Below are 11,613 nucleotides of genomic sequence, written 5' to 3' on the forward strand. Positions count from 1 at the left end.
CTATAGAAAAGTCAAATCCCACATCCATGTGAAGTACATAGGTTCTACTTGTAAAAGAATTCAAATATAATACAGAACACGTGGATTCTACTAGTAAACAATAGACTATAGAGTAAATGAGGAGCTTACTAATAGCCGGTCGTTACATTTATAAACCGTAGATGTAAGCGATTCTCTAAACGTCAAAAAGTCCCCGCCAGAACCATCTCGACCGTTCGTTCTCTCTCTAATTTTAGCACTAAAAGAAGGCCAAATAAAATGCCTCTCTCTCTCTATAAAAAATAAAGAGTAAAATATCCCCTCTCTCTCTCTCTCTCTCTCTAAACGAAAAGGAAAATACCCCATGATTCTCTCTCACGGAACTCTCTAGAAACCGATTCGCGACTCCCATATAAATACCCTTCAAACCCCCACCTCATCTTCGCAGTACTGCATCTGCAGCCGCTCCTTTCACTCCGCCTGCTCTTTTCTCGATCAATTCCACCTGTTTTTAACTGGTTTTTCGACTTCTCTGATTAAAGCCAGCAATTGCGTTTGCTTGTAGGTGGGTTCGCTCTACCCCACTTTTTGAGTGGTGTGCTCTTATTGATCTTGCTATTTTTTTCGATTGATGGATTAAAGGGTAATGTGGGTTTTGTTTTCTGTTGCATTTGCAGGTAGGATTTGAAGGTTTTTTTTTATTTGCTGTGATTGTTTTAGAGGGTGTGTAAAGGGATTTGCTAGAGAGATGGACAAGGATTTTGATATTCCTGATGCTAGAGAGATGGATAAGGATTTTGGTATTCCTGATGCTGGAGAGATGAATGAGGACTTTGATCTTTCTGATGATTCCCCTGCTTTGAAAGTGGGTGAGGAGAAGGAGATTGGGAAAGAGGGTCTCAAGAAGAAGCTTGTCAATGAAGGTTCAGGATGGGAGACTCCTGAGAATGGGGATGAAGTTGAAGGTATTGCTATAGAGGATCCATGTTTCCACTGGTTTATCTTTCTCTCTCTCTCTCTCTCTCTCGTTGAGTCTAAGGGTTTTTTTTGTTGTTGTTGTTCAGTGCATTATACTGGCACACTCTTGGATGGAACCCAATTCGATTCAAGCCGTGACAGAGGGGCGCCATTCAAGTTCAAGCTCGGCCAAGGTGAGCATTTGTTTTTGCTCTATTACATTTCCCCTCGGCAGTAAGCTCTTCAATGGATTTAGCTATAGTGAAATATGCATTTAATGGGTTGGCCTTCCATCCAGAAGAGGCAGTTTTGCATTTTAATCTGCATTTTTTTTTCTGCCCTTACATTGTTCTTTTATTTGTTTTTATAAGTGAAGATTATATACCTGCATTTATGTGGGTTAACTGTTGGTCCGTATGTATGTTTGGTTTGTGGTTCTATGGATTTAACAGGACCTCGCTCTTCTGTTTAGTGTTGATTTTGTTTGAACTACTTGGTTATGGAACTTTGGTATCAGGATTAGAATTCAATTAGTTTCTTGTATGAAGTAGAACATCACAACGTTATGTATGCACCCATTAGGAAATTGTTGTTAAGCTAAACATGCTCACTAGATGGTTATTTTTAAGCGGACCCCAAATCATTGGGATAAGGCTTGGATGATGATGCTCACAAGATGGTTGTGGGTATGATGTCACTGTGAAGGAATTTACATTGCATAGAAACGAAGGCTCTTGCTTGATTGAACCCAACAAATGGGGGATTATTAAGTTGGTTTTGAGTTTTGATTGATAAAGATAAAGTGTTCATATTTGGTTTGATTGGTAGCTCTCTATGACATAGATAGATGTCGTTTGGAAATCTTTTTTATGCTTATAGTGACCTAGTTTCAAGCATATCCAAATACTTTTAATCCTCCAGCTTTAAGGAGATCCAATCCCCTGTGATCATTCTTGTAGTTCTGTTTTTGTTGATATTTTGTGGTCCCAAGTAAAATCTGTGCATGGTATTTGAAAGAGAATTGGGAGGCAAAGGAATTGTGGAGTTGGTACCTCGGTCAGCGATTGTGTTCTTGAATTTCTTAACCTTTTTATTGCTCTCTGTGTATCTGCTAGTTTGGATGAATATTAAGTGTTTGATGCAAGGAAAAACAATAAATCATACAAAAATAAAAATAAAAATAAAAGTCTTTCTCTGGGTTTGCAAAGGAGTCTACCCTAAGATCTAAATCTTTCTTTATTCTTTAGGGCCAGTTTGGATGTAAAATAAAAAGAAATTGTTATCCAATAAAAATATAGTTTTTCAAATACCAATTGCAAAAAATGCCAAGCCTTTTTTCATTTTTTATAAAGCCGTTTGGGTGTTAAAGTCTATTTTCCTCTCTGCGATTCTCTCCCTCAACAAGAAGGGGATAACTACGCAATTAATGCTCTTTCTCTTTCACCTTGTTGTGTGTTTTTCCCTCTAACCTTGATGCAACCGCAAATCCATGAATTGAAGAATAGAGCAAACCGTAATGGTGAATTAAAGATCTCCTTGTTTCCCTCTTCTCTTCTCCTCTTTAACAAGAGACTTAAGCTAGCAAACCCTAATAGTGAATTAAAGATCTCTTTGCTTCCCTCTTCTCTTCTCCTCTCTGACAAGAGACCCAAGCTCTTGTTATTGTTCTTCTTCTTCTCTCATCTTCTCTGCCTTATTTGAGTTTTGTCTTGTACCTCTGTTTTGGAGGTATGATGAGAGTTTGCCCCTGGTTTTAGAAAAGAGAGAGAGAGAGAGAGAGAGAGAGAGGGAGAGAGAGAGAGAGAGAGAGAGAGGGGAAGAGCTTGGTTATTCTTGAGAGAGATTTAGAGAGAGTAGATTTGGGGTTTATGAGGTAGAGAGAGAGAAAGTAAACATAAACTCGAGCCTGCTATGGAACTTTTGTGAGCAAACAGAAACTCGAGTGGCTGTTTCCTTCATAATTTCTTTGTGACAATTGATTTTCCTTTGAAGATTTCGAGTTGAAGTAGTTTAAAGAGAGTATAGATTTGAGGTTTATGAGGTCAAGAGCAGTGTATCAAAAAGCGCTAGGCGGTTCCTAGGCGGCCTAGGGGGTCCAGGCCTCCCAGCGCTTAGGCGGCCCGTCAAGAACCTGGGCAGCTGCCCAATTGAAAAAAACATACCAATATATTATATATCATATTCCAAGTTGAAAAAAGAAAAGATAGACGTTGAGAAGAGAATTTTGATAATCCATATTGTTAAAGCAGTAAACTGTAAAACCATACAAGTATAGGATATAAAAGTCAACACTCAACACAACAAAAATATACAGAATTTAGAAAATATACAGTCTATCAAAAGTCAACACTCATGACTGAACACAATAGTCAGCATTCAACATTCAGCACCAAGAGGTAAGAGTCTTCAGTCGTCGTCATCATCATCATCATCAGAAGGAATATCAATAGGGCAAGCCTCATCATATGCATCAGAGTCAAGGCCATCATTAGAGTAATCTCCTTCTTCAATATAACGCTCGTCTTCCTCTGTTTCTTCTAAATTTGTCTCTTTCTCCTCCTCCTCCTCCTCTTCTTCTACCTTCCTCTTACTAGTATGTGCAATCTGTGCTGATGAGGCCCTAGGAGTCTTGGCTGTCTGCCCTTTTCTTTGTGTTTCTGTGTACTCAAATATTGTATAATTTCCTCCTTGGTAGTCTCAGGAACATTTTTACATGGGGCAACATCTCCCTTAAAACCGGCAAGGTATTTTTTAAATCGGTAAATGCTCCCATTAGTATCATTTTCACAATAATTACATTTAATACAATATTTATCACTTGGATTCGGGTTATAACCATACTTCCAACCTGGATCACCACTCCGACAAGAACCTGGAGAAGATACTTCAATAGAACAAGGCTTATTTTCAACCTTTTATGGTTCTTCTAAATTCAGAAGAAGTCTAATCTCATCCCGCACTGGTTTAAGAACCTTTGTACAAGAAGAAACATTATCTCTAACACCAACAAGGTGTTTTTTGAATCGGCTAATAACCCCATTGGTATCTTTTTCACAAACATTACACTTTATACAATTTTTATCATTTGGTTTTGGGTTGTACCCATACTTCCAACCCGGATCACTTCTTTTAGTAGTGGCAGAAATAGATCTATGACAAGGATTTTGTTTTTGTTTTTGTTTTGGTTTTGCATAACTTATATATTGCTTAATCTCCTCTCTGATAGCTTCAGGAACATTTTTACAAGGGGCAACATCCCCCTTAATACCGGCAAGATGTTTCTTAAACCGGTTTATGCCTCCTTTTGTAACTTTTTCACTAAAATTGCATCTAATGCAATTTTTTTCATTTAAATTCGGGCTGTATCCATATTTCCAACCTGGATTTCCACTCCGACTAACTTATGAAAAAGACATCTCAAAATAAAACAATCAATCTAAAAAATAAAGTTTTGCACTTATTTTGATTGCTCGAACTCCAAACTTTGAGACACTTCGATCCAATGAAATGTAGTTTTTTGGATGTTTCTTTTTCTCTAAAAGGGGTTCTTGTGGGAATGAACTTAAAACCCTTCATTTTAACATTTTATATCTTTAAAAAAAATCAAAACAAAAAACAAAAAAAATCATTTTTGCCTCTGGGCGGGGCGCAGGCCCTGGGCGGCCGCATAGGCGGGTTCCATACCGCCCAAGGACCACCGCTCAGTTTGGCCGCCTAGGCCTAAGCAATGCGCCCAGGCCTTCTGAACCGCCTAGGTGCTGGGCGGCCCACTTTTTTGAACAATGGTCGAGAGAGAGAAGTTTTGGGGTTTCTGAGGTAGAGAGAGAGTAGATTTGGGGTTTCTGAGGTAGAGAAAGAGAGTAGATTTGGGGTTTATGAGGGAGAGAGAGAGTAGGTTTGGGGTTTTTGAGGTAGAGAAAGAGTGGGAGTAGATTTGGGGTTTATGAGGTTTTACGGTGTGGGTTGTTGGGTCACAAGGTGGGGTTTGCATGGGGTGAGAGAGTAGATTTGGGGTTTATGAGGGAGAAAGAGATTAGATTTGGGGTTTCTGAGGTAGAGAAAGAGAGAGTAGATTTGAGGTTTATGAGGTTTCACGGTGTGGGTTGTTGGGTCATAAGGTGGGGTTTGCGTTGGGTGAGAGAGCCGCACTTTCATAAAAAAAATTCAAGTTTGATACTACAGAACTTTTTGTTTCAATCTAAAAATCTAATAAAATCTTGTGGTTGTCCAAACGTTTTAAATCTACTTCACAAGATTTTTGGCTTGCAATACGGAAATATTGCAATTTTGGGTACATGCAAACTAGCACGTAATCACGCCCTACAAAGAATGGACCTCTTCCTTTTAAGTACAAACCAAAAGGAATGATACGTAAAAATAAAATAAAAATAGAAAACTAAACTCTATCTCTCCCTTCTCTTAAAAACATGTCTTAACATATCCTACCCAACCCAACTATGCTAATCCTTATCTATATCCATCTTTTTAAAAAATAAAAAACTAAACTTCCAATTTTATCCCTTAAATCTCTACAACTATATCCATCTTTTTTTTAAAAAAAAAAAAAAAAAAAAAAAAAAAACAAACTTCCAATTCTACCCATTAAATCTCTACAACTAAAAAGATAAGAATAACCTAAAGAAAACTGAAAATCCAGATAATATATTTTCGAAGTCCTAGAAAAATATAAAAATTTGAAAAATTAAATTTTATTTGCATCATTCTCTCGAGGTTGGGAGAAGCTCGACTTCGAGCTTACATTTCTTAAAGGCCAATGGTGTAATTGGTGATGTAGTCCGATCATTCTTGTCGGTACTGTGTCTTCAATAAATCAATTCATCAAATACTTTGTATTTAAGTTGATGTCGAGCTTAATCTTGATTTCTTTTTCAAGTTCCTCATAAAACTCAGGATGATCAAGCTGAATACCAAGATCATGTAGATGTTCTTCAGATAGTGGTTCTTGCATCACGATACGCTTGTTACATATAGGATTGGGATTTAGAATTGATTTTGGTGGTAGTTTTGTCTATAAGGTAAAAGTTGGCGCTAGATCTATGTGATTGTGAGGACCATCTTCTCCAAGAATAGTGGTCTCTAATCGTTGCAACCGTTGCTTCATTTCATGAACGTCGCTTTGAACATCTTTTATGACTTTGGTTAGATTTTCTAAAATGTCCCATGCGATTATCCATAATAGGATTAGTTTCGGTGGCGTTGTGATGGTTGGATATGCTTTGCTTTGTTACCAATTGATGCAGGTAAAAATAATGAACCAGAAAAAAATAAGAAATAAAAATAAAGGTTTGAGAGATTCTACCCTCTCAGGGTTTACAAGGGAGTACACCCTAAGTTCTTTTCTCATTTTGTTTATTCCCCGATCGCTCTCTACAAAGAATTGACCTCTTCCCTTTAAATACAAACAACAATAAAAGAAAAAAAAAAAAAAAAAAAAAAAAAAAAAAAAAACTAAACTCCATCTCTCTTTTATCTCTTAAAAACAAGTGTAACATAGCCTAACCAATCCAACCATGCTAAACATTATCTATATCTATCTTTTTTCTTTTTATAAAAAGTGCTACCCATTAAATCTCTTCAACTAAAAAAGATGAGAATAACGCTAAAGAAAACTGAAAATCCAGATAACATATTTCGTAAGCCCTAGAAAAATATAAAAATTAAAGAAATCATTTTTTATTGCATCAGTTTTAGACTCCAAGGTTATAAAGTGTGGCATATTAAGTACTCTGAAGGTCATTATAACGTAATGGCCACAGTCAGAAGCAATGTGTTATATGTAGATATGAAGGTAGTTGTCTAGAGCAGATTATTCACTTATCGATGTGTATCAATTGTGGGCAGATTGTGAGTGCCAATTTCTTAATCTTGATTTTTTATCTTCATTATGTGAGATATATTGACTGGCCAGAGTGTAAGTGCTGTTGTCTAAACCTTGATTATGTGTGTTCATATGGATCACCATGTCTTTCACATTTATCATGGTAATTGTTGAAGGAGTGATCACAGCTTTTTGCATCTGAATGTTTGGTATTTAGTATGGAAAGATTCCTCTTGGTTTCTTTGGTGCCAAACCTTATGGGATGAGATTGGTTGTGTACCTTTTACGAGGAGAGAGGACCTTGTATTGTGTTCAATTTTTTTGGGTAATTGTAGTTAATAATTATAGTAACAGTGAATTTTCCTACTCTTGAGGTATCCTACTATTGTTTATTTGAATTCCTGTGTTGAAAGTGTTTTGATAGTTAAGGACTTGTAATTTATTTGTTATTAGTTTTATATATGTGTTTATTTTAATTCGTGTTTTCCCTTTTCTCCTTGCATACTCCTGATGAAATTATGTTTGGTTGGCATTATTTTAAAGAGGATTATTTAGGAAATATTCTGGATTTCAAGTACAACCAGTAGTTTGTATTTGATACCTGTGATGTTCTGATGTTTCTGAGCAGCGCTACTTCTTTTCGGTATATTGTCGTAAAACTAACTGTGAACTTGTTTTGCCAGGGCAAGTAATCAAAGGATGGGACCAAGGGATCAAAACCATGAAGAAGGGGGAGAAAGCCATCTTCACCATCCCCCCTGAACTTGCCTATGGTGCCTCTGGTTCTGAACCTACAATACCACCCAATGCCACCCTCCAGTTTGATGTGGAGCTTCTCTCTTGGTCGAGTGTGAAGGATATTTGCAAGGATGGTGGCATATTTAAGAAGATCCTTGCTGAAGGAGAGAAATGGGAGAACCCCAAGGACTTAGATGAGGTTTTAGGTATGCATCACTTTCTCAACCTGGAACGGTTGCATTAATACTAAGATTGAAAATTTGAATGTGGTTCTATTTTACCGAATTTTAATATTTGTGCAGTGAAATACGAAGTGAGACTTGAGGAGGATGGTACAATTGTTTCAAAATCAGAGGGGGTGGAGTTTACAGTGAAGGAGGGTGAGTAGAGAGAAGAATGGAATGCTTTACCTGTCAAGAGACGAAAAAAGTGCGACAGTACACTCTAGGGAGTGTCCACAGTTGATTGTATATTTCGTCTCTCATTCTTTATGATTGGAATGCAGGGTATTTCTGTCCTGCTCTGTCGAAGGCTGTAAAAACCATGAAGAAGGGAGAGAAAGTACTGTTGACTGTGAAGCCTCAGTGTAAGTCATATTTTGATGATTACATTATGTGCATGAATATGGTGATTAATGTGTTGTTACAAAACTTGATAATTTGTAGTTACAAGAGTGACTGATGTTTTTTCTTTTGGGGTGCAGATGGTTTTGGTGAGAAGGGAGGGGAAGCTTGTGGGGAAGAAGGGGCTGCTGTTCCATCCAATGCCACCCTCCATGTTACTCTTGAGCTGGTGTCTTGGAAGACAGTCTCTGAGGTGACTGATGACAAGAAGGTGCTCAAGAAGGTACTCAAGGAAGGAGAGCGCTATGAGAAACCCAATGATGGTGCAGTTGTGAAAGGTATGGAGCTCACCTTTGCCATTGTTGAATACTTCATGGAGTGGTAATTTGTTTTGCCCGTGGTTGTGTTTGCTAACACTCATAATTTTGTTGCAGTTAAGTTCACTGGGAAGCTGTTGGATGGCACGGTGTTTGTCCAGAAAGGTTCTGATGAGAAGCCATTTGAGTTCATGACTGGAGAAGGTGAGGATAGAGCCCTCCTTCCTAGTTCCTTTCTACCCAGAGACACCCTGCTCTTTACATGAGTGCTAATGTTCAATCAGGTTGACTTGTATTTGATGAATTTCTTTATGTACAGAGCAAGTGATCGAAGGGCTTGATAGGGCAGTGATGAGCATGAAGAAAGGGGAGGTAGCGTTGGTGACCATCTCCCCTGAATATGCCTTCTCATCCGTAAATACGCAACAGGACCTGGCTGTAGTGCCTGCTAATTCTACAGTGCAGTATGATTTGGAGCTTATGTCTTTTGCTAAGGTTCTTTTTTCCTCTGTGCTCCCCGAGAAGCTAGTTTCTATTTATGTTGGTTTGTTCTTTATGCAAATCCTTATTGCTAGATGATCTTCAGGAGAAGGAGTCTTGGGACATGAACACAGCAGAGAAAATTGAAGCGGCCAGTAAAAAGAAGGAAGAAGGCAATGCCCTGTTCAAAGTGGGCAAATATCTAAGAGCTTCCAAGAAATATGAGAAGGTAAGAGAGAAGAAGCCTCTCTCTCTCTCTCTCTCCCCCCCCCCCCCCCCCCGAAGCTGGCTGAAAATTTGGAAATGGGCATTTGCAGGCTGCCAAGTACATTGAATATGACACTTCATTTAGTGAGGAGGAGAAGAAACAGTCCAAGCAACTCAAGGTGACCTGCAACCTCAACAATGCTGCATGCAAACTCAAACTGAAAGACTATAAACAGGCGGAGAAGCTCTGCACCAAGGTCTGCTTTTCCTCCACTTTTTCTCTATTTACCTTTTATTTTCAAGGAATTTGATGTAGGATCATGTCATAGATTATATGCTCTCTTTCTCTCTCTGTCTCTGTAGCTTCTCTCTCTTACTGTATGTTAGCATTGACAATTTTGAAGTTATGAAATGTGAGCAGGTACTGGATCTGCAGAGCAAAAATGTGAAGGCTCTATACAGGAGGGCACAGGCCTACATTCATACAGCAGATCTGGATTTGGCAGAGCTTGACATTAAGAAAGCTCTGGAGATCGATCCTGACAATAGGTATACGCTGAGTTGTTGCTTTGTGAAGAGCGTTTCAGTTGTGAGTCTTATATAGAATGTGTTCGAGGGGCAAGAAACGATAGATGGAACTGACCAAATATCTTTTGGTTTTTTATGTATTTGGAATGAGTAGGGATGTGAAGCTAGAGTACAGGACATTGAAGGAGAAACTGAAAGAGTACAACAAAAAGGAGGCCAAGTTTTATGGCAATATGTTCAGTCGAATGAGTAAACTGGAGCAACTGGAATCTAATGTATGTAAACAACACAGTTGATAATGATCTCTCTCTCCCTCTCTCTCTCTGTACCTAACTGACAGTTTGCATATGCGTGATGAAGCAGAAGGCTAACCAGGCAAGTAGCAAGCAAGAGGAGGAACCAATGAACATTGATGGAGAGGCAGTGGCGGCAGCCTAGAGAGTGATGGTCTCGAGTCTATTTGGTTCCACTCCACGAGCACAATTGAGAAATGCAAGTGGGTGGTGTGGTTGCTAGTTCATATTAGAGTGTCTCTGAAACAGAAATGACGTGTCAAGTGTTGTTAATCGCAAGGTACATTATACATAGGTTTCATATGGAGTTATTAATCTTAACTGTCTGGTTGAGTGAGTTCTATGAGTGAGAGCTGACAAGTTACCCGCTGTAAGCACTGGGCCTTAACACTTTTTAAAATTACACGCTCTTTCTACTTGTTCAAAAAAACTTCTGGTTAATGTTACCCTTTCTGAATGTCGAATTGAGACACCAATGATCTGTAGAATCTACAATTGTTGGGGCTTTTCGAGTATGGTTCAATTTGGATCATTTACCAAGCTTGGAGCATATTAGATTGGCAGGAAAAAGTCGGTATTGTGGAGAAAATACAATTTCTTTTCCTTATTATAAATATGTGAAGATGGATGGGGGCAGGTGTTTGCAGTGGGGCGGGGTAGTGCCATGAATATAATATGGCTCTAGTTCTTGCTCTTCTTTGTTTTAAAGGATTCGTCTTTGAAAATTTCAATCTGTATAAATTAGTATCCTGCCATGACTCTTATTTTACAGCCGCGTGAAAGCACAAGTTTTAGGAGGGTACAAATTTATGAGAGTTATGAAGATCAATTTGTTTCTATGCAATGGTTTGTTCATAGTAGTGGGTTGGAACCATGGTTTAAAAATCTGGATTGGATTTTTAATTGTATCTTTAAATGTCGCGAATCACCTAATCCCTCACCTTATGGTAGACTTGTCGAGGTGAGATGTTGAGCTGATAATGCACATTGAGGTTTATGAGTAAATGTTTTTTTTCAATCTTTTTTACGACTTTTTATGTTTTTTTCTGTCATATTTTGGCCTTTTGTAGTAAATTATTGATTGAAATCATTATTAAATGGCTATAAAATTGCAATCGATTGTGTCGTTTTTTTATAGTTTCTAAATTTTTTTGCCATTTTATTGATATATCTTCAGAATATTTTTACTGCAATTTAGTACATTTGAAAGAGAATCTTTATCTAAGCCTTTACATAAATGTGTGTTGATTTATTTGTTTTACCGAAGATTCTAAGGTTGGACAAAATGTTGGTGCTGAAAAACAATGACCTTGATTTAAAATTAAAGATTCTGATCAATTAGGTCGTTTTGAATCAAATTGAGTTGTGTTTTTTTATCATTAGGATTTTATCTCTTAAATAAATGAGGTAAATTTATTTATCATTTAGTACTTTTTTTATGAATATTTTCTAGCTTGCATGGGATGAAAAGTTTAGGGTTTTGAAAATTTTGCCATTGCATCAATTTAATCTTTGATGTCGAATTATTTTTGCTAAAATTTGATGGGTTTGAAAGGGAATTGAAGCTGTTACATAATATGAGTAGTGATTTATTCGATCTACAAAAAATTGTGGTTCGATTTTTGCTCAAAACATTGCTACTGAAAAACTTGTTCCATATCTAAAATTGAAAATCCCGATTGATTTATAGCTTGTTTGCAATTAAAATAATT

The 11,613-nt window shown here is 37.6% G+C and overlaps 1 protein-coding gene across 4 annotated transcripts; it reads left to right on the forward strand.

Moving 5' to 3' along the window:
- The first annotated feature begins 423 nt into the window (after positions 1-423).
- On the forward strand, positions 424-10,745 carry LOC18430712 (70 kDa peptidyl-prolyl isomerase). 4 transcript variants are annotated; one of them, XM_011623759.3, is made up of 14 exons: positions 424-544; positions 657-944; positions 1,044-1,130; positions 7,459-7,719; positions 7,816-7,893; positions 8,019-8,099; positions 8,217-8,414; positions 8,511-8,597; positions 8,713-8,888; positions 8,980-9,102; positions 9,191-9,337; positions 9,502-9,629; positions 9,763-9,883; positions 9,969-10,745. In XM_011623759.3, the coding sequence occupies exons 2-14, from the start codon at positions 728-730 to the stop codon at positions 10,044-10,046; spliced, it is 1,782 nt and encodes a 593-aa protein (XP_011622061.1). In that variant the 5' UTR covers positions 424-544; positions 657-727; the 3' UTR covers positions 10,047-10,745. The 4 variants fall into 4 exon arrangements, with proteins under 4 accessions (XP_011622061.1, XP_006840897.1, XP_020520789.1 ...); XM_006840834.4 differs by having other exon boundaries at positions 9,972-10,745; XM_020665130.2 differs by having other exon boundaries at positions 424-540.
- The last annotated feature ends 868 nt before the right edge of the window (positions 10,746-11,613 follow it).

The sequence above is a fragment of the Amborella trichopoda genome, chromosome 6, assembly GCF_054954075.1.
Source record: "Amborella trichopoda isolate Santa Cruz 75 chromosome 6, AtrichopodaSantaCruz75HAP2 v2.0, whole genome shotgun sequence".
Lineage (NCBI taxonomy): Eukaryota > Viridiplantae > Streptophyta > Magnoliopsida > Amborellales > Amborellaceae > Amborella > Amborella trichopoda.

What these genes read in the sequence shown, in the direction of transcription:
- LOC18430712 (XM_011623759.3), top strand. Translation starts at nt 728, where the DNA reads ATGGACAAGGATTTTGATATTCCTGATGCTAGAGAGATGGATAAGGAT. An exon ending in GAATGGGGATGAAGTTGAAG is followed by an intron (nt 945 to 1,043) that starts GTATTGCTATAG and finishes GTTGTTGTTCAG; the next exon opens with TGCATTATACTGGCACACTC. An exon ending in GAGATCGATCCTGACAATAG is followed by an intron (nt 9,630 to 9,762) that starts GTATACGCTGAG and finishes TGGAATGAGTAG; the next exon opens with GGATGTGAAGCTAGAGTACA.